At 40.4% G+C, this 23,178-nt stretch overlaps 3 protein-coding genes across 3 annotated transcripts in view; 1 reads left to right on the forward strand and 2 right to left on the reverse strand.

The window, feature by feature from the left end:
• Positions 1–8,258: 8,258 nt before the first annotated feature.
• LOC307022059 (piggyBac transposable element-derived protein 3-like) lies at positions 8,259–12,655 on the reverse strand (the record flags this gene model as incomplete). The annotated part of the gene is made up of 5 exons (XM_079654633.1): positions 12,462–12,655; positions 11,863–12,093; positions 11,613–11,765; positions 9,970–11,451; positions 8,259–8,290 (listed from the first exon to the last, which is right to left on the reverse strand). The coding sequence occupies exons 1-5, from the start codon at positions 12,517–12,519 to the stop codon at positions 8,259–8,261; spliced, it is 1,956 nt and encodes a 651-aa protein (XP_079510759.1). The 5' UTR covers positions 12,520–12,655.
• Positions 12,656–12,848: 193 nt separating this feature from the next.
• LOC307022060 (CMP-N-acetylneuraminate-beta-galactosamide-alpha-2,3-sialyltransferase 1-like) lies at positions 12,849–21,810 on the reverse strand (the record flags this gene model as incomplete). The annotated part of the gene is made up of 5 exons (XM_079654634.1): positions 12,849–13,398; positions 16,926–16,936; positions 18,196–18,316; positions 20,058–20,103; positions 21,644–21,810. The coding sequence occupies 5 exons, from the start codon at positions 21,808–21,810 to the stop codon at positions 13,231–13,233; spliced, it is 513 nt and encodes a 170-aa protein (XP_079510760.1). The 3' UTR covers positions 12,849–13,230.
• The window catches only part of LOC307022287 (CMP-N-acetylneuraminate-beta-galactosamide-alpha-2,3-sialyltransferase 1-like), a 39,959-nt gene continuing 33,586 nt past the window's right edge, over positions 16,806–23,178 (forward strand). The window contains exon 1 of the mRNA XM_079655001.1: positions 16,806–16,901. The gene's annotated coding sequence lies outside the window, so the exon portion shown is untranslated. The remainder of the gene's footprint in view (positions 16,902–23,178) is intronic.

Consider the following 23,178-nt stretch of genomic DNA (forward strand, 5'->3'; position numbering starts at 1 on the left):
TTCATCGCCGAGATAGAATTGCAAGTGGTTTATAATTATAAGATAAGAAACTTTACATAATAGTCTTTCAAAAAAGACTGTAGAATATTCAAACAAATGTATTGAAGCTAACACAAGTTATGACATTTGCATAAAACCATACACTTCAGTATACACAGTACACACTAGATTTATATTTTCACCAGATTTATATTTTCATATTTCAAAAGTCAAAACCATACACTGTACAATTTTTATTTTTAACATTTCTGATTTTAAAATTTGCATAATTTGTATCTTTTAATTTACTTTATTTTTTTTCTAAAAAAATTAAATCCTAATATTTTTTTATTATTAAACTTAAAAATAGTCAGAGGATTAGTGCTCCATCTTTGATAATAATAATAATTTAATAATTCCATTCGAGTATTTAAGAAATATGTAACCGAAATAAACTAAGTTGAGACCAGACGCAGAGCCAGGCTCAACTGCAGATATCAAGGAAAGGGTAAAAATCAGATCAGATGTTTTAACCTTTCCAAGTAAAAGACAGAAGACATGGAACCAAATAGAGAAACTGTTGGAACAGTGGCAAACAAGAGGACTGATTCCAGCAGATGATCAACCTGGGGGAAATAACGTATCTATGCTACAATTTTAGATGCAGATTTTGTTAAACTAATAAGTTTGCGCTGTGGACCAACACTATAGATTGACGGGGAAGGGGGCAGCAATAAAGATAACACCATTAAACAGTTACACAACATAACAGAAATAATATCGATAGCAGCGTCCCTAGCAACCACCTTCGTAACAATGAAAACGTTGTATGGACACAATTTCCTGAACTAATCTTCGTAATAACTAGCAAACTAAAGATCATGTACATCCACTGCACACATAATCTGACATAACAGCTCATATTTCTCGCATCAAATGACATCAAAACGCATTTTAATGGCCAAACTAACTTTAAAATAGGCATTTTCCACCGAGAATAAAACGAAGTTAGGCCATGTTTTTTTTTTCTGCAGGGAGAAATTTGAAGATCACGTGACATAGACGCCAGCCATTGGAATGAATGGAATGCAGTTGGAGGTCAACCAATCACAGAGCTTGAGAACTAATCACGGGGTTTGTCAAACAGAGCACATGGTGTAGTCATAAACGATAGCTGGGGATTCTGGGTAGTAAGTGTCTTCTGCCATCCTTTACTCCGAAAAAATATTTGTTTCTCCGAATCGAAGGGGAAAAATACAAAAGCATTGCACACAATTTAAACTAATCAATGTTGTGTAAGGAACAAGGATAATCTGGTTTTTTTTAGTCGATGAGTAGTGCAGATATCACTGTAAAATCAATCGACAGTAAGGGGAATACTTACTTCCGGGTGTACAATTCTCCGTTATCCAATGGGAATGGACGCTCACATTGCCTTTAAGGGCAGCCGACACAAATGAATGTCGTGCTTCCATGAGCGTCAAATCCCGCCGCAGATGGGATTACATTGCAATCAGTTGAAAGCTATTTGCGTCCCTTTATGAAGCTGAATGAGCCATGGAGCGTCACAACTGCACGCCACGGGACCCTGACCAAACGTTGCTCCTGGACGATTATGGAGTGAGAGTGTGTTGCCTACGTCACTACAGCCCCCAGAGAGGAGGGGCGAACAGCCAGCAAGCGGGAAAGACAAAGGTGTGGAGAGTCTCTTCTGCTCGGCCGACCACAAAGAGGGAGCTTTTTACATCCTTCTCTCTGAAACATCTTCTGCTTGTAACATTACCGCGCCATTTTAATTCAAGTATTTGAACCTTCTCAGAGACTCCATTAGTCTCCTTTTTTAAGGCTTCTCTCCTGGACGCGAGAATAATGAACAAAGCTAACATAGTCAAATTCCTTTGGAAGACAAAGAAGAAGACAAACCTGTTTAACGACGAGAAAGAGGCTCCTGGGAAAATACCATTTTATTGTCTTCATGATGTCTCTGTGATGAATGATAATGAGATCATCCCTGTACACAAAGAGTTGGGCGACTAGTGTGTACAGATGTAAAAAAAACAAGTATTATATTTAGGGCTGTCAAACGATTAACATTTTTAATCAGATTAATCACAGCTTAAAAATTAATTAATCATGATTAATCACCATTCAAACTATGTCCAAAATATGCCATTTCTTTATGTATATAGAGAGGCGAAGTCCCTCCCCTTCCGGGAGCCTCCATGGGACCCCGGAAGCGGAAAATTATACATTGAATTCAATGGAGAGAGAAAACGTATCTTTTGATCCCGTTTGAATTGTGCCACGAATGACACATATGATGTTTGTCAATTTAAAAGAACATTTTGCAAGTCAAAAAAATTTAAATGTGTCGTAAAACTGTGAAGTAACACATTTTTTTGTGTTAAGCCGCTCAGTGAACTACATCTCTCTGGTCCCGCACAATACGCGTCACCAACACAAAGATGGCCGTCACGTTGGCACATTTAACCTCATTCTTTCAGAATGAGAATAAAAGTATAAAACGAGGTGAAAATCACTACAAGTCCGGGCACGTTGAGAGCTGTACATACACGAAAGGGGAGTTAGTCGGTTCTGTAAGAGCCAGCATGCGGGACCGGCTTTACAAGGTTTCGGTGAGTAATATGAGTGCAATGTTAACGGGTTAATGTCAGTCAATAAGGAGGAGAATGAAAAAGAAGATGATGAACCACAGACCCGGCATATAATGACTGCAGTGTGCAGGGCTGTGTTAATTTATGTTACTGTTATCAATAGCATTAGTTGACTGAGAAAACCGTCAAGAAAAAAAGTTTAGCGATGTTACGAGTCGACAAGCATAATATGAACCACGGCTGTGATTGACAACCTGGACAGCCAGTCAGAAGCTAGAATGCCAACCTAGAGAGCCAATCAGAACCTAGAACGGGTGTACTGTATACGGGTTTGTATGCTGTGGATAACATTAGTGTTCACAAGAACAAGGTACACTCCCGTGTTTTGTTTTAGTTGCTCTTCAGATTGAAGCGGCCAGTTTTATATTGACTATATGTTTGATCTCCTTTTTACATCTCGTTGTGTCATTTCAGTTTATTTGCTGTGTGTAGATTCAAGGATTTTGGTTATCTTGTCAATTTGTTTGGTTATCTAGGCACAGCTGTGTGTGACTCCCTCTGGTACACTGGTATGTTTTCCTAATGTAGAGAGCATTGATTAATTCATAAACTACACACTGAGTCTAGACCCTGACCAAATCCTTTTTTGTTGATCAAATGTTTTTCAAAAATGTAATACACATTTAAAAAAATACAATGTACAATCACAACCAATACAACACAAATTACAAAAAATTCAGAAAAAACAAACAACAACAATCAGACAAGAGGACAAAACTATGGAAAAATAAACCCTCCCACCCCCAGATCTGGACCATCCTTGTATTGCTCATTCAATCTATTATAGCATGTTAACAAACATGGTACTTACTTTATTTGTACAGATCTACATGGGAGAGGATGGCGCGATGCAGAGCGCTGTCTGTGGTTGTGCCCGGAGGATGTACAAATGCAGCCACGCTGCAGCATTGGCAATATTTGCCATGTGGCAGATCAGCTCCACAGAAGTTGAGTGCCAGTGGAGGAAGCCTGGCACTTCAAAAGTAGTCCAGCCGGTGTCTCAACTCTACCAACAACAAGAGGAGACATACAACCCACTGGCCAGAGACATCGCCACTGAGGAAGTAGACTTGTTCAGGTCTCCACTGAGGGGCGCAGCGTGGCATGGCATGGCTTTTGTCACCTGAGCCGGAGCTGCAGCCTCAACATCAGGCCATTTTCAACGTGCCGGAGCTGGTGAAGGAGCGTGGGGGTCGGGGGCTTGAGGCAATTCTTGCCTCAATGCGACTGAGCAGAGACCAACAAGCTGCCATCCAGACAGCCACCGTAGGACAGCGGACAAATCCTCAGTGGCAGTTACACAGGCAGGGCAGGTTGACAGCCAGCAATTTTGGTGCTGTGCTGAGGTCGGGACTTTCATCCACTCCATGCGCGTCCCTCATGAAGAGGGTGCTAGGGGGGTACAATTTAGACGGAGTCATGGCTGTCAACTGGGAAGTTGTAAACGAGGTGTGTTTGGCCAGTGTGTTTGGCCTTTTAAGTGTGACACATATGTAGTGATAAATGCTTCACCTGACCACTGTTCCTAAATAAAAAAAGTTTTCTGCATCGTCAGTCATTTTTTCCAAATAATGACCAATATTTCACAAATTCTTCATGTAAACTTAAGAGCACAGCTGTATGTTGAGTGTCAGCTTTGCTTGGTTCATCTTACTGGGTGGGGGGGGGGGCAGCTACATGGATGTCGGTGCAGTCCACAATCATTTTGCAGTTGAAAGCAGAATGAATTTATTATTGACTCAGAATGAAGCACAACTTCATGTCATACAATACATTGACTTTATTTGTAATTGTGTAAAAACATATGAGCATTGATTAGCAAGCAGGACCTGCAGGAACAGAGAACGGTGATGGATGGAGCTGGGGAGAGAGAAGAATAAAGAAAACAGATCAACTTTATTATCGGATATTAAAAATTCAATTTCAAAACAAGTTGCCACTCCTACAGTTTTCTAGTATGTAAAGATGATTTCACATGACCTATGCAAAATATCACTCAATACATGTGTCTCTCTGGGGGGTGCATTGTGCCTTTGATGTATATAAATAATATACCATAACCAAATACTATCACGTACAGTGGAAATCAGGTTGCCAGAGCAGGTCAGTGTGCTTGTTCCTCAGGGTCTCAGCAGTTACAGGTGAGGTAAAGACAATAAAAGAGAAACAGGTCAGTAACAACACTTTAAAGTAACAACACTGAATAATTATCTCTTTTAATAATTTTCTCTCAGTAATCACTCAACTACTGTCTTTCCAACAAACAGATTGACTCACTCTCACTATCATCACAATGAAACACGTCCAGAAGAATGTCATGCAAAGCTGCCTGCCTGCCTGTCTTCCTTCGACTCTCCCTGAACTGCTTCCTTAGCACCCGGTGGAGGGCGCAGCAGGCCACTCTTCAAATGTTTCACGAAATACTTACCATGATGACTACTCTTACTGTTTAACATTTTGGTTTACTTCATGTAATAAAATAATAACTTAATGGTAAGGCTACTAAAAATGACAAGGCTAAGTAATGTAATGCTAACTAACGTGCTCGCTACTCGTCGCTACTAGCTAGGTAGCTAACTTGACTATGTTCCATGCACAACATGTATATTACCTATGATATTACCTGATATGTCTGATCCAGCGACTCCTGGTCCTTTCATAAGACGGGAAGCGATAGAACGAGCAAGTGGTATGATCACTTTTGTGATTACAACATGGTACAAAGCACACAGGCATCTTATAAAAGTGAATTTATTGGAGCAATCTCTTATATTTATTGGAGGGAATAAATCAGTTATGAAATCTTCTTCTTCGCTTTAATTACGAGTCGCAACCACTTGGAGCATTATCGCCTGTGACATCACATGCGCGACCCAGAATGGGATTTGGGATTTGTAGTCTTTGTAGTCGCGTATTTTTCATAGTCTTATATTTCAACAGTATTACGACAAAATGTGACTTTTTTGACATGGAAATGATTGTTTAAGATTGACAAACATCATATGTGTAGTTCGTGGCACAATTCAAACGGGATCAAAAGATACGTTTTCTCTCTCCATTGAATTCAATGTATAATTTTTCGCTTCCGGGGTCCCATGGACCGGAAGTAGATGGGCGTGACTTCGCCTCTCTATTGTTGTGGGAATGGAAAGATAAATGAAAGAAGGCGGATATATCCATTTAACATACAGTATGTTTATTATAACATTGTTATGTGTGTCAAAATGAAAGACAGCTCACACACCTATCAATCATCAAACTGTGGGGTCTTATTTCATTACGTGTTGATTTCTATCAACACGTAATGTTGTATCGATATAGGCCTATATAGAGATGCACTACAGCAAAAGTATTCTCCGTCGGGACTTCCTGCACGCAGTTATCTTGATTCTGATTGGCCAGAAGACATTATCAAAGATGTTCTATTGAGAAGACGATCACTACGTGACAAAAGTTTTCAAAACCGTTTCTAGTCTTCGGTATTTCCAGACAAGTGACTGCTGAAATCAATCTTGCTAACTGCTGTCTGCAATTTACTCCGCGAGTTGGCGGACTTTATTTTTCTTACTTTAACATCATTTTTCATGGTGGGGCTAAGGTGGGGCTAAGCCATTTCTTGGTATGGGTGTAGCCTACCCCAGCGTTGCCACTGGTGGGATGTATGGGGCAGGCCATTCTGCACATGCGTTAAATGCGTTAAATATTTTCAAAAAATTAATTTCCGCCGTTAATGCGCTAATTTTGACAGCATTAATTATATTATTTTATAATGTTCTGTTCAGGGTCAGGGTCAGATTTATCCCACAGGCGGCTTTTTTGAGTTTTTTCGAGAATAAAACATTTGGGAATATTCATGTGGGAAACCTACTGACATTGAGACAAATATTGAATAGGGTTTAAATTAATTTCCCTTAGGGATGAATGTTTGTCCCACTTTAATTTGACAACAGAATATTATCAGATTTTCCAGCTCTGAAATGAAATTGGATTACGGATTTTTTTTTTGGATGCGTTAAAAAAAACGCTTGCGGTGTTTTACCTTCACTGGTTTTATATTAATCTGAACCTAAAAGCTTGGGCTCAACCTTGAGATGAAAACGTTATTTACTGACGCCCACATCAACAAATACATTGAAAACCAATCACAGTTCAGCATGCGACTTGCAAGTGACATGATGACTTGAAACACTATTTTTTGGGGATTTTTTGTCAAAGCACTTCAGATATTCATTGCTATCGGGATGTTAAGAGCATTCCATGGAATATAACAAAAAGTGTGTCTCGAGCCGGTTTCTCAAACTTACCCCACCTTTAATCATTGCTAGGGTAGATATTAGGCAAAAATACATACAATAAAAAACTTAATTGAACCACAGTAATAAACAAACCAGCACTACTTCCTTATAGCAACGTTTTTGTACTTTAAAATCCATTTCCTGCTTGATGGCTCGGCCTACACCATGATAGGACACATTTACGTAACAAAAGATACACTACTAATGGTTGAAAATGACAGGTGTTGCTGACATTGTTTTCTATGCTAGCAGCTGATGAATTGTATAATGTCTTTGGTAAAATGCTTTATTTGTGCTGCACAACTATGGTGAAGTTCAAACAGAGACTGAAAGCAACAATGAAACCGAGGAGAATTTCCTGACCGATATTTGAACATACATTTTTCATTTGTAACTTTTTGTAAACTTTGTCATCAGCTGTTTGAGTAAATGTGAGGAATGTAAGACAGACAGACCTAAAGCATTGCTCAGAGTGTTAAATGGGGAAAAGTAGGTTTTTCTTCCATAAATGTGTCTCTGTTTTAGCTAAACTTCATGTGTTGGAAATAACTTTTACGTGTATGGATATTGATTTTGTTCAGTATGAAATTAAAGAATTCTAAGACTTTTATTGCTCTTTCGTGTATTGTTTAACCTCCTAAGGCCCAAGCTGTTTTTTTACATGCATTTTTTATTTCTCTTTGCTATTTGGGCTTATTGGACCCTAATTAGAATAAAAACTAAGAATCATCTTTTGATATGATGTACTTTTAGAGAAAAATGATGTCCACATATGTGGATTCTTGGTCCGAATTTCCATAAAACCCAATTAAGTCACCATTGAGTAATAGAATGAAAAACTCTTTATTTCCACCTTGAACACAGCAGTGTTTTTCCTGACTGCTTTTGCATGTATTAATAACACATACACACATATTTTTGAACATGTTTTGAATATCAGAGTAAAAACAACATGGAAACATTGCACTTTTGCCCCTTTGGACAGTTAAAACTAATGCATGGATCATTTGAAAAGCTGCAACAGTGCAAACAGTAATTGCAGGATGACATTGTATGCCTGTAACAAAATATAAAACATTCAAATCATTTTTTAAATTGTCACGTTACGTACACGGTACGTACAACAAATGACGGAACGTCATAGTGAAAAAATAAATAAATAAATGTTGCCCCTTTTTGACAGTCACAGTATGGCTCATGTGAAATGTTGCATTCGTAATGTAAAAAATAGGATATGTGAAAGGGTGGGAACATTGAGGACAGAAGGACCCGGCCTGCTTACGGAGGCCCAGGGGTCACCTGATGACCTTCACAGAATCTCTGCCATCACACTGCCATCACCTACAGGACTGTCTCAGAAAATTAGAATATTGTGATAAAGTTCTTTATTTTCTGTAATGCAATTAAAAAAACAAAAATCTCATACATTCTGGATTCATTACAAATCAACTGAAATATTGCAAGCCTTTTATTATTTTAATATTGCTGATTATGGCATACAGCTTAAGAAAACTCAAAAATCCTATCTCAAAAAATTAGAATAGTTCCTCAGACCAAGTAAAAAAAAAAGATTTATAACAGCAAAACACAATCAAACATTTGAAAATGTCCATTAATGCACTCAGTACTTGGTTGGGAATCCTTTTGCACGGATTACTGCATCAATGCGGCGTGGCATGGAGGCAATCAGCCTGTGGCATTGCTGAGGTGTTATGGATGCCCAGGATGCTTCAATAGCGGCCTTTAGCTCATTAGCATTGTTGGGTCTGGTGTCTTTCAGCTTCTTCTTCACAATACCCCACATATTCTCTATGGGGTTCAGGTCAGGGGAATTTGCAGGCCAATCGAGGACAGTAATGCCATGGTCAGTACACCAGTTACTGGTGGTTTTGGCACTGTGGGCAGGTGCCAGATCATGCTGGAAAATGAATTCCTCATCTCCATAGAGCTTTTCAGCAGACGGAAGCATGTAGTGCTCTAAAATCTCTTGGTACACAGTTGCATTTACTCTGGGCTTGATGAAACACAGTGGACCAACACCAGCAGCTGACATGGCTCCCCAAACCATCGCTGACTGTGGGAACTTCACACTGGATTTCAAGCAACTTGGATTTTGCTCCTCTCCAGCCTTTCTCCAGACTCTGGCGCCTTGACTTCCAAATGAAATACAAAACTTGCTTTCGTCTGAAAAGAGGACTTTGGACCACTGTGCAACTGTCCAGTGCTTCTTTTCCTTAGCCCAAGTCAGACGCCTCTTCCGTTGTCTTGAGTTCAGAAGTGGCTTGACCATGGGAATACGGCTATTGTAGCCCATTTCCCGGACACGTCTGTGAACAGTGACTTTTGATACCTGGACTCCAGCTTCAGTCCACTGTCTTTGAAGCTCCCCCAAATTCTGGAAGCGACTCTTCTTCACAATGCTGTTAAGGCTGCGGTCATCTCTCTTGGTTGTGCAGCGTTTCCTGCCACATTTCCCCCTTCCAACAGACTTTTTGTGGATGTGCTTTGAAACTGCACTCTGTGAACAGCTTGCTCTTTGAGAAATGTCTTTTTGTGTCTTACCCTCCTGATGGAGGGTGTCAATGACGGTCCTCTGGACAGCAGTCAGATCAGCAGTCTTCCCCATACTTGTGATTTAGTTTACTGAACCAAGCTGAGTGTTTTTCAAGGCTCAGGAAACCCTTGCAGGTGTTTCGAGTTAATTAGACGATTCAAGTGATTCGTTGAACACCCTACTAGTATACTTTTTCATGATATTCTAATATTTAGAGATAGGATATTTGAGTTTTCTTAAGCTGTATGCCATAATCAGCAATATTAAAATAATAAAAGGCTTGCAATATTTCAGTTGATTTGTAATGAATCCAGAATGTATGACATTTTTGTTTTTTTAATTGCATTACAGAAAATAAAGAACTTTATCACAATATTCAAATTTTCTGAGACAGTCCTGTATGTGTGAAAGGCTAAGTAACAATTGCGTTCGGTTTGCATGCACAAGAACACTTTGCAGGTCACACAGCGCACTCGGGTTCTTCCAGTGCAGCCTGGTTGTCTGCAGCGCATGGCATTCTTCAGGCCCATCATCTCTGGGAGGTGGGCATTAGCCCTCCTGCGGACCGAGACATGGGGCACCTCTGTCACATGACGTTTTACCCCTTGTTGTGCATCTTCTTCCTCTGATTGTTCCGATAGGTCAGCATCTGCACCGTGATGCTGGGCCAAGAGGATCTTTGCCACTTCCATACGGAACTCAAGGAACTGGATGGGTTTTGTCTTTGGTCCAGCACATATTGCATGGTCTTTGCGGTAGAGTAGCCAGCTGTTGGCTAAAGCCAGATCCGTGAAGTGCATGACCATCCGCATTGTCCACTTCTTAGTACGGGTGCTCATGCGATAGTAACTGATCATTCTATCGATCAAGTCAACTCCACCCATCTTGGTATTGTACTCACGGACAATGCTTGGTCGCGAAACAGTGACATATTGTTTCAACCTCTTGTCCCAGCACTGGCAGGTGTCCTCAGGCTGTGTACCATGAACAATAGACATCAGCAATACTGGCTTGTTGTCATACCACTTCACTACACACAGTTTTCCATCTTCAGCGGACACTTCTGATGAGGTACCTCTTCCTGCGCTTTTCATGGCTTTGTCACTGGGTAACTTGTCGTTCGCTCCAGCGAGTCGGTTCTTCATTATTGTACCAGTTATGTACAGCTCCTTCTCCATCATTTGTTGCGCACCTTTGATGGTGGTGAAGAACCGGTCACAATACACTTTTGTGCCGCGTTTCAGGGTTTGACAAAGACGCTCGATGACTAAGCTTCCCAAGCCCAGGCCCTCGGGTTCTTCGACCTTCTCGATCAGTGATTGTGTACCTTGATAGAGCTCAAAGTCAAGCACAATGCCATCTGCAGTAGCACACACAAAGTTCTTAATGCCAACTGGGTTGGGCTTCCTTGGCAGATATTGTCTGTACGGACAGGCTCCCGTGAAGGGTATCATTTGCTCATCAATAGATGTGCAATCAGGTCGATTCAGAGACTTGCAGCCTCGCAGAATCCGCTCCAGAAAAGGCCCCACCTTCCAGAATTTGTCAGACATCTTCAGATCTTCAGGCACATCATCATCAATTACCACTTTTATTGCTCCCCTCAGTTTGAAGAATCTGGCACGCGTGAATCTGTCAGTGATGGCAGTGATTTTAAAGGCTTTGGACCAATACATCCTAATGGCTGGGTATCGGATGCAGGACATTAAAATACAGGCACCAAAAAAGTGGTAGACCTCATCGACTGACATGTTGAGTGGGTCCCCACTCCTAGACAGTGACATGGCATTAGAACATTCTGAAATCAGTGTCATCAGATCTCTATCGATGTACTGGTCAAAATAATCTAGTGGGGTCCAGCCATGTCTGTCCAGATCGCTTTCGTCCTGATGCTGATACTCCGCAAGGTTTGGCGTCAATGGAGTAGCCTTCCAGCGTATTCCACGTCCTGCACAACCAGAATCAGAATAAAATAGTATTTAGTATGTATAGTATTTATTGCAGTAAGTTACATTTTATCTATGTAAGCAAAAAAACTTGAATCTGTGTGGACGTTTACATGAAATTTGAAGATTTACCCTCAAGGCATGCTAAAATAATAACAATTACCTTGTTTGGACTCTCCCTTTTTATTTTTTTTGGTTTGGCTTGGTCCTGGTGTTGGCTCCTCAGAGTCATCTTCTGCACGATCAGTCTCAATCGGTACAGTTCGACATCGACGTCTGGGAGTGTGGGATGAACCTGTCCCTGTACTCTCTGTCCCTGTCAATGTAAATAAGCATTCTGCCTCCAATCCTTCACGTAGCCCTGAGGGCCTAACTACATAACATAAACACAAATCTACTGGGTCTTGACTAACCATTATCTGCACCACGGCGACGTTTATGTCCTCTGCTGTGCTCTGTGGGCTCAGGAATGGGGTCCTCATTGTCACTACTGTCACCCTCATCCTCACTGCTGCTTTCCTCCTGTGGTGATGGTTGGTAATTTGTATCCAGGATGGGATCATCATTGTCAGATAGGTCTAAATCTGAGTTGTCTTCATCAATCAAGCCAAGTAGCTGCATAGCTTGGTGTAAAGAAAAACGCTCTGGAAATAAAAACAATGGATTTCAATGGTACTGTACAACGTTTTAATCCAACTAATTTATGTATGTATATATGTATTTACTATTTAGTGATTGAATTGTTATGTATTACATTTAGACAATGTACAGCCTTTTAGCTGCACCAGATATACTTGTTTTCTCATTTTACATGTGTGCATGTTTACTAGTATATTAGCTGTTTCGACGAGCTTCAGTCCATAAGTACACAAACGTGTACTTCATGTTTAGCGACATGTTACGTTCTTATTTTTACACTTTTTTTTCCAAATTTGCTTGTCATGACAAATATCCAACGCTTATATAAATATCTAAATAAGAATAAGCCATGAAATATGGCAGGACTTCTTACCTGATCGATGTTTGTGTCTGGAGTGGCCACTTGAATCATCCCTCGTATTTGCCGCCATCTTGAATTTTTACCATTGTATGTTATACTCTTCTGACACCACCAGATGGCAGTATAAGTGTCCACATATGTGGCTATAAGACCCCAATTCAGCAGTGTACACCATTGTGGACATAAGAGCTAAAAAAGTGCTGTCCACGCATGTGGCCACGGTACTTCTACTTTTATCAGAGTATTTTTAAACACGAGTATCTGTACTTCTACTTGAGTAAAGGAGGTGTTTACTTATCTGTCCCCAGGTGCACAACACACAGTCTGACCTACAGTAGCATTGATAACAGGAACTATCTGACAGGAACTATGATCACATTGACAAGCCCAAAAACAAAACACAGCCACTATGATTTTTATCAGCAACACCTGTGACACATCTTTGCATATTCATAAACAACACAGCCACAAAGTTTAACCTCAATAAGGAAAGAAGAAGAAACTGAATTCTGGTAGAACGAGAAAACAAAGACACATTTGATTAACTTATTTAAAGGATAGCAGCCACAGTTTCTAAAATGTAACTTCCTTCTGCAACTAAACCATCACTTTCAATTGATGTTATTTTCAATTACTACTGTACTGATACAACTTATTTACATATGTTCACTATTGTAAACTATTAAGACTGGATCTATAAACCCCTCACCTCACATATTTACAATTTTTCGGTTCATGTTTATGAAATTAACAAATGGATGAATAAACATTTTTAAAAACTTTAAAATCCAGTATAAAAACTGATCTTCTTCTTCGTGTTTAGTTCCTGCAGAACTCCATATTCCTGACCTCCAGGATGAGCTCCAGTTCTCAGATTATGGTTTGTGAGAATCTCAAAGTAATGGTTCCAGTTTACTTTGCTGTCCACTCCGAACCCAAAAACACTGACCTGGGAAAACAAGAATTGTTCTGTGAATCCCAGCTGAATTGAGCATTGCTGTCAACAAATGTTTTTGTTTAATGTATTATTTTGAATAAATGCTCCATAAAGTTGAATATACATTAACCTTTCTCCATTTTCTATGTTACATTAACTTGGGTTGTAGTAACCAATTAGCCTTTTGGACATTCTATCATCCACAACCATTAATGATGTCTTCAGCATTTTGGAAAAATACAGAATGTCTTTCTTGTCAAGAGTAAGGTAGGAGTGTTAATTAGAAAACCTTCATATTTGGTGCTGCTCTAGAGTCAGGGCCGGACTGGGACAATAAGTCAGGCCGGGTATTATATGCCCAGCCTGGCCACTACCAGTTTTTTGCGCCATTTTGCTGGATTTATTTGTCAATATTTACAGCGTTGCTGCCCATAGTGATAGCCCTCTAGTTGAAATCTACTACCCAAAAATAAACATATGGAGATGGGTTACTATTTAAAAAAATGTGCAAATCTATTTAGGAACCTAATCATGTGAACATATTTGAAGTGGGGGTGGACCTCAAATCCTATGGGGGGTCCGGGGGCATGCTCCCCCGGTAAGATTTATTTTTTAAATGTTGGGCTTGAATGCATCAATCTGTTGCACTTTGAGGGGGAAATAAAGAGACTACACCCATATGAAACAGAACTGTATACATTTAAATAATCATAAAATCATAAGAACATGGCCATAACCAATAACACACCATATCCAATATGAAAAAACATTGAAACTTGTTTATTTATTTGTTTTCGGTTCATTTATATGTGTGAGTGTGTCTGTGCTCCTGAACCAGCCTCTCCCCCCTCTCCCCCCTGCTCCTCTTTGAGGCAGCAGCAAAGAATAGTTTTAGCTCTCAACAAGTTTTAAAAGTTTATCTTACCTTTTTTCACCTAGTTAACATTTTATTTGTATTATTCATGCATATTTTACTAATCACTCCCCCCTCAAATGGAAATATATGTTTACATATGGTGACCGAACCGTTTGAGACCCACTGAGATAACTTAAACTAAGTTAACTATCTAAAGACTCAGAGAGTCCTTTACCTCACCTGAGCTGATGTTATCAGCCTCTCAGTCTGACAGCAGAGGACTCTCCTCCACCTTGTTGTTGAAACAGCTCCTTATATCCGTTAGCGCAGCTAGCTAGCACCAGATGCTAACAACAACAATACATGTGACCGTTGCGCACGCTTTCTCTCTCTCGCTCGCGCCACACATACACAATAGGGATGTGCATCTCCATCACTGAGGCCGATGCGATGCGCATCTCGATACGTTGCCACGATACGATACATTAACGATACATTTGAAACACCAGGCGATGCGATAGATACGATACGATTCACCCCTGTTGCGATACAGTTCGATACGATTTGATTCAACGTTATGCGATTCGGGGCGATACGATGCGATTCAACACGATGCAAAAATAATGATACTTCAATATGGTACGACAGAGGATTTTTGTTTTATTCCTTATATGCAGCAAATCATACATTAACAAAAAAGTGCTTTACATATTTGGTACTGCACATCCCATCATGCCGTTTATTTTTTTACCTTTAAAAGCTCTCCAGAGTACAATAACACCTCACAGTTAAACAATGTAAGGATGCATTGCTCATGATTAACAATGTGCAAATAACAGCTACCATAGAGCAATGCCCATACAGCTGCCAGCCTGATGTGCTTAACACTCAGAGGCTAACACACCAGTGAGCAGAAAGCATTGGTTTCTATCTGAACAATAAAGAAAACAAATAACCTTTCACAAACAGGTATTTCATAACTGCTTACAGTAAGGAAGACATTTCAATTATTATTGGCCGTCACAGGCTGCTGTAAGCTAAACACCTCTCTCTGACAGAACACCTCACTGAGTGATTTAACTCATATGTCTCACTTTCAGGTTTCTCTTTTCAGCCGCAGACCCCACGTCGCCTCTTTATGTGCGTCGCTAAGTTCCTCGTACTACTTGTGTACTTTAAAGCGGCTCGGCATCGTTAACAATTTGCGAGTGATTTTTCAAGTTGACCGTCTGTAGTAATAGTGCCGCGCACATATACCATCAGGACGTTGCTGATGGGGTGCGGCTGCGGAGTGATACTGTGTGTATGCAAGTCCGCATCTAGGACGGATTTATGTATCATGGCTGTAGACCTGTTAAGTAATAAAGATACCTCATACAAAGGTCTACGGATACCTTATTACTCTCCATGACCTGCGGTCAACTATATAGCATAAATGACTATTACACCGTCTTTCTCGAACAATCCGAAGTGTTGCCAAACGTTTGATTTGTAGGTATTTTTCGGTGCGCCGTGTTTCTCTTTCTCCTCAACTTCCGTGTGTGTCGATAACTGAGACTCTCGTTCTCCGTAGTGGCGAAGCAAATATCAAAGATCGTCTCTGCTGAGCGTTGACAAGATGAGGGGATTTTATATGAATGAATCGTTTTTTTACCGATGCAAAGACGCTAGGCAATCGATGCATTGCGAGTTCAACCCGGTTCAACCCAAACTGTAGCCGATGTGCACTCTTTCAACCGGTGCACTCGCATCTTGAACGTTTATGCCGGTGCACCGATGCGAATCGGTGAATCTTAACATCTCTAATACACACACACACCCTACCGAGCTTGAATTACACACAGAGACCAATCGAGGGCATTAGTGTATGATCTGTATGAAAGTGGCCATGTCGGCAGGCCACATCATGTAGACAGCCAGTCCTCCTCTGTGAGGCAGAGTCAGACCCACATTTGCGCAGCATTTGTGTTCATAAAAAAAAATCCTCAGGCCAGCAGGCCACTTAACAGGCCAGGCCATCGGGAAACCTCCCCGTCCTCCCGATGGCCAGTCCGGGCCTGGGATGCAGTGACACAAATATTTGGGAAGGCTTAGCTTTCCCTAGCCTACAGTATCCGCCGCCCCTGTCCGCTTCTGAAATGCTTCTGAAACGCGCCCGGTAGGGTATGATGCCGGAGGAGGCCGGTGTTACCGAATAAGATGTAGGCCGAACAACTGGTGATATTCTATAACGGTAAAGGCAGATGTATCAGGGGCGTGGCCTTTGTCGAATAACCAGGAAATATACATTTTGTGCGGCAAAGTGCAGAATACCGTTTTGATAAGGGATACATGTGTGTAGTCTTTAATATTAAACATGATCGCTGGTTGATAACCACAGAACTCGTATCACAGTTTAATCTGAGTGGATCACAGTTTACCACAGCTCTCCACGCTGCGTTGGAGATGGGTGTAAACAACTCAGACAGACTGTATATTTTACTAACAGACGGTATGAAAGTATAAACGGGTCTCAAATCAACTCGACATCATATTAATAACGATACACGATACAAATATAAGACTGACAACAAGAACAAGCCACAGAAGTCATATCACAAGTTATCCTGGGCGGATCACAGCTCCACAGCTGAAGACTTCTCCACGCTGCTTTCAAACTGTGAGTAAACAACGCGTGCTTCACTTGTAGGCTGTCTGAAGGTATACACAGGTCTCATATGGACTTGGTATCACATTAAGAATGATATTCAGTCATAAGTCTGGCAAAAAAAAATGGTTTAAATGATTTATTCAAGCTTGCAATGTTTTGAACACACATCGCCATTCACCTCATGTGTCTTTTTGTAGTCCTCGCTGTACGCGTCCGCATATCGGCATCGCAACCACAACCTCACACACTGGTACTGAATGTGCATCAAAGTGTTCCTATGGAGCCAAATATACCAAAAGATGTATGTAAGCGACAGAAGAAGCGAACGAAATGTATATTTCCTGGTTATTCGACAAAGGCCACGCCCCTGATACATCTGCCTTTACCATTAAAGAATATCACCAGTTGTTCGGCCTACATCTTATCCGGTAACACCGGAACAAAACCGCGGCGCAGCGGTAACGCAACGCAGATGGAACCGGTGAAATCGAGGGGTGAGGAACAAATTCGTAGTGGCCAAATGGCGGTACTGCAATTTCCGTATCAGTCCATGACGTCACCCGGCCCAGAAATACTTTTCCCCATTGACTAATATGGGTAAAGAGACGTCTGTAAATCAGCGGATAATTAAAAAAAAACTAAATAAACTATCAAGTATGAACTATTTTATAGCCCTTATTAGAATCATTTGGTCGTTAAAGTTGTAAAATGCACTAAAAGCCGAATCTAGATTTATTTCTCTCTCCATTCATTCTACTGAGCCGAGAGTGGGAGCTCGAGGGGCGGGGCTTAAGGCAAGGCAAGGCAATTTTATTTATAGAGCACTTTTCAGCACTTGGCGATTCAAAGTTCTTTACAGATTAAAAGGAAAAGACATTTAAGAACAAATACAGCATAAATACATTATTAAAAAGGCATTTAAAAACAGGCATAATAAGCAAAGGTAATGAAATAAAAATAAATAAATAAACACAGCAGGTACAGAACACATGACTAAAAAGGCATACTGTAGTGTGAGTATGTGCAGCTCAATTAAAAGCAGCGGCAAATAGGTGCGTTTTTAAGGGGTGCATGCTCTGTGAGCGCACATACGGGTTCTTCTGCTCCGACAGCCAGGCATGATGGGTAATCTGTGATGTTTCGCTCTCTCAAAAGTTGAGCCATTTTGTCTTCATGCGCCAATGAGCAGCTCTCATAGGAAAGAACGAGACCCAGCACATCATCTTTTCTGGGCGTATTGCAACCATCACTGTCAATTTGTTTAAAAAATAACTTTTAAATGTTGACAATGATCAATTTGAACCCTGATCACACATGAACAGGCTGAGAATTACAGTCATGAAGCCAGTGGATGTAGAGTTGCCTTTATTTTCCAGCCAGTTTTCATGGACATGCTTCATGAACGCTGGATTGAGGATCATCACCTGTAATCAATCAGACTTAGACCTTATTGAACTGATATTGGTACAAACCATTCCTATCACCAGTCAATGCATTACAAGGAGTTTACTAAGTTATTACCTTTTTTGCCAATTCCTTGTCATTTTTACAATATCTAATCCAATCCACTTTATTTATATAGCACATATTAAAAACAGAGGGTTTATCGAAGTGCTTCACAGCAAACACAACATTATAATAAAATATAATATTACAATAATAGATAAAAGGCACACATAAGAATAGATAAAAGGTACATAAAGGCTATGGACAGACAATAAAAGCATACAAATCGATAAAACAGCTCAGACTGACTCGAAAGCGAGGGGAAAGAGGTGGGTCTTTAGGCGGGACTTAAAAGTTTGAAGGGTGGGCGACAATTTGACACGGGTCGTTCCAGAGCCGGGGGCTACCGCTGAGAAGGCTCGGTCTCCCCTGGTCTTTTTCTTGGTTTTAGGGCAGGGGTCTCAAACTCAAGGCCTGGGGGCCAAATCCGACCCGCGACTCCACTTTATGTGGTCCCGCAAGAGCTTGCAAAGAATATAATACGTTTATTATACGGTTGCATGCCACTTTACAGAAGCACTTGCCCATAAACTACATGTCCCACAATGCATCTTGTTGTGTGAGATGCACACTGAAGAGACTTGCAATTATTTACCCTAGACTTCTGCTTTCAGACATAGTTAATTACTAAGTTATTATCCTATCCGATAATAATCCAATTCAGAGGCAATAATGTAATAATAATACATTATTTTATATATATATATATATATATATAATATATTTATATAGTTACAACCGCCCCTTTGAGAGCAACCTTTATGCAAATGTAGCCCGCAATGAAATTGAGTTTGACACCTCTGTTTTAGGGACTACCAGCCGCAGCTGATCAGCCCTTGAGGGGGTGTACACCTTTAGGAGGTCGGAGATGTACTGAGGGGCCAGCCCATTAAGCCATTTAAAAACAGACAATAACATCTTAAAATGAACTCTAAAATGGACAGGAAGCCAGGAGGGAAGCCAGTGGAGGGAAGCCAGAATAGGTGTGGTGTGTTCATGCTTGCGTGTTCCTGTAAGCAGCCGAGCCGCAGCGTTTTGTACCAGCTGCAGGTGTGCCAGCGAGGTCTTGTTTAGGCCAGCATAAAGTGCATTACAATAATCTAGACGAGTAGAAACCAAGGCATGAATAACAAGCTCAAAGTCTAAAAAGGATCAAACCGGTTTAATTTTGGACAGGATCCTCAGGTCATTTCATTTCATTTCAAACCTTTATTTATCCAGGTGTATCCCATTGAGATCATTGATCTCTTTTTCAAGGGAGACCTGCTCAAGTAGGTTCCACATGAAACATAGAAACATAAACAGAACAACAAAAAGGACAGGTGATAACAACAACCACAGAGTTTATCTGTTTAAAAACACTGTCGATTTTGACGCCCAGATTTGTGACCATGGGTTTTGCATATGGTTGCAGGGAACCCAGGTCAATGGAAGGGACATCACCATTTGGTCCAAATACAATGACCTCCCTTTTGCTCTCATTTATATTTAAAAAGTTTAGCGTGATCCAGGTCTTTATGTCATTAAGACAGGCAACCGGGGGCATCAGAGAGCTGGTGTTTTATTTTTGGGGTATATTTGGGGGTCGTCCGAATAAAACAATATAAGTTATTCAAACATGTATTACTTGTTTCATGCAAAAACCATTTGAATACTCACCAAATCCTTGTTAGCGATTCTCTTTGTGTTTCCAGCAGCTCCTTCACTGTTGGAGGAAACATTGTTCAATTCAGTAAAAAACTTACAAAAGTGCTATTTAGTAAGAATTATATAACACTATCTGTCAGATTTAAAATCCATAGCTAGTAAATTGGTAAGGGCCTATATTTAATTATTATTACCACAAATCAGGTCATTCAAGAGCGTACAGACTGCCAACGCTTATTTTTTAAATTTGATATTATTTATATTCTATTTTATTTCTATTTCTGAAATATTTTGGACTGTTTATTTCTTTTGTCTTAGTTTCTCTTTCTCTTATGTACATTGCCTTGTGTTTTGTATGCTGCTGCAACGCTAAGATTTCCCTATTTGGGATCAATAAAGTACCTTTCTATCTATTTATCCATCTATCCACCTGTCTGTCTGTCTGTCTGTCTGTCTCTCTGTCTGTCTGTCTGTCTGTCTGTCTGTCTGTCTGTCTGTCTATCTGTCTGTCTGTCTGTCTGTCTGTCTGTCTGTCTATCTGTCTGTCTGTCTGTCTGTCTGTCTGTCTGTCTGTCTGTCTGTCTGTCTGTCTGTCTGTCTATCTGTCTGTCTCTCTGTCTGTCTCTCTGTCTGTCTATCTGTCTCTCTGTCTGTCTGTCTATCTGTCTGTCTGTCTGTCTGTCTGTCTGTCTGTCTGTCTGTCTGTCTGTCTGTCTCTCTGTCTGTCTCTCTGTCTGTCTATCTGTCTCTCTGTCTGTCTGTCTATCTGTCTGTCTGTCTGTCTGTCTGTCTGTCTGTCTATCTGTCTGTCTGTCTGTCTGTCTGTCTGTCTATCTGTCTGTCTGTCTGTCTGTCTGTCTGTCTGTCTGTCTGTCTGTCTGTCTGTCTGTCTGTCTCTCTGTCTGTCTGTCTGTCTGTCTCTCTGTCTGTCTGTCTGTCTCTCTGTCTGTCTGTCTGTCTGTCTGTCTGTCTGTCTGTCTGTCTGTCTGTCTGTCTGTCTGTCTGTCTGTCTGTCTGTCTGTCTGTCTGTCTGTCTGTCTGTCTATCTGTCTGTCTGTCTATCTGTCTGTCTCTCTCTCTCTCTCTCTGTCTGTCTTTCTGTCTGTCTGTCTATCTGTCTGTCTCTCTCTCTCTGTCTGTCGGTCTATCTGTCTGTCTGTCTGTCTTTCTGTCTGTGTGTCTGTCTGTCTGTCTCTCTCTCTCTCTCTCTCTCTCTCTGTCTGTCTGTCTGTCTGTCTGTCTGTCTGTCTGTCTCTCTCTCTCTCTCTCTCTCTCTGTCTGTCTGTCTGTCTGTCTGTCTGTCTGTCTGTCTGTCTGTCTGTCTGTCTGTCTTTATATCGGATTATTTGAATATATAAAGCAGTTTTCCAGCTTGGCTATATTTGGATTGCAATTTAAAATGTATATTGATTTCAATGATTGCTCAAAAGAGAAACATGTTCTCGCTGTAAAGACCACATAAAGTAGACTTTTCCTGCTCAATCCTCTACAAACCTTCCTTATACTTCATGCAAACTCATCCATTCAATGCATTTATCTTTGCGTTCCTAGCTTTAATTGAACTACACATCAGGTATTGTTTTAAAATTACCACCCACCTTGGTTTGAACTTGTTTATAAGCCAGAGTAAATCTTGATTTTTGAATGGAAACAGCACAAGACTAGTGTTGTCTGGCACATCAATGGCACTCTCTGGATAGAGTATATGATGAGTTGATCTGGTCCCAACATCTTCTTCAAATCCTTTGGTACGGCCGTGGTTCATTCTTAAAAAAACATAGTTTGAGGACAATTATATGAGGATTTCATGGAGTGTACAATTTGTTTTAAAGCATATTTGCACAGGAATAGAATAACCAACCTTTAGTACTTTTAACAAAGAATCCTTAATAAGGCAAGTAAAAATGTAACTGCAAATGTTTTGTAAACACTGAGGTAACGTAGCTGTCAGGATTCTCATGTTATGTCACGTTTGTAGTTTTGTACTGTATGTCTGGTTATGGGTGTTTTCCTCCGTGTATATTGTCTGGTCCCTCTCTCTGTGTTTTTCCCCTGTCGTTAGTTTCCCTGGTGTGTCTGATTGTCTGATTGTGTTCTTCTTCTTCTTCTTCTCTTGCTTTTGGCGGATTGCAAACAACTTAAAAGGTGCATACCGCCACCTACTGTACATGAGTATGCATCATCACATCATTCCAACTCATTAACCTATGTTCTAATCAAAATAAAATTAAAATAAATTAATAAAACCATTAAATAAATAAAACAAAACAAAACAAATCTATGTTCTTTCCTGACCTAATGTTAGATTCTTTTTCCTACCCCAGTTTCAATCAAGAATTTAAACAGTGCCTTTCTGGTAGCTCTTACTCCCTCTCCTTTTGTTCCCAAAACACCAACCACACTCCACTCCCTCTCTGCCTCTAAGACTTTAGCCTTTAATTGTTCTCTTTCCGCTTTATATATGTCACAGTGTAACAATATATGTTCTACATCTTCTTTTACTGCACAGTTCCCACACTTGTTACTGTCACTTTTCCCCATGATATACAGCGTACTGTTCAAAGCCGTGTGATTTATTCGGAGTCTAGCCATCATGATTTCCTCCCTTCTGTTTCTTTCTTTATGAATATTAATTGTAATTTTATTTTGTACTTCGTGATAGTCCTTGCCTTTCTGGTCTTTCTCCCACCTTTTCTGCCAGATCTCCATCCCTTTCTTCTTAATGACTGCTTTTCCTTCTCCTTTACCAAGTTGAACTGGTAATGTTATTTGCTTTTGTAGTGCAGTTTTTGCTAATCTATCAGCACACTCGTTCCCTTTCACCCCCTCATGTGCAGGCACCCAGCAGAACTGCAGATCTATGCTGCTTCTGTGCAGTCTTAACAGGCTATGATTCAGTTCTATGAGAATGTCTTCTCTAGTAGTTGTTGTTGATTGTATGCTTTGTAATATGGACAATGAATCTGTACATATAACCACCCTATCTGGTCTGACCTCTTCAACCCACTGCAATCCTATTATTACAGCAAGCATTTCTGCTGTATACACTGATAGTTGATCAGATGTTCTTTTTGAAATAGATATTTTAAAGTCTGGGATGTATATGCCAACTCCAACACGCTCTTCCTTGTTC

This window comes from Notothenia rossii, assembly GCF_949606895.1.
Source record: "Notothenia rossii genome assembly, chromosome: 10".
Taxonomy (NCBI): domain Eukaryota; kingdom Metazoa; phylum Chordata; class Actinopteri; order Perciformes; family Nototheniidae; genus Notothenia; species Notothenia rossii.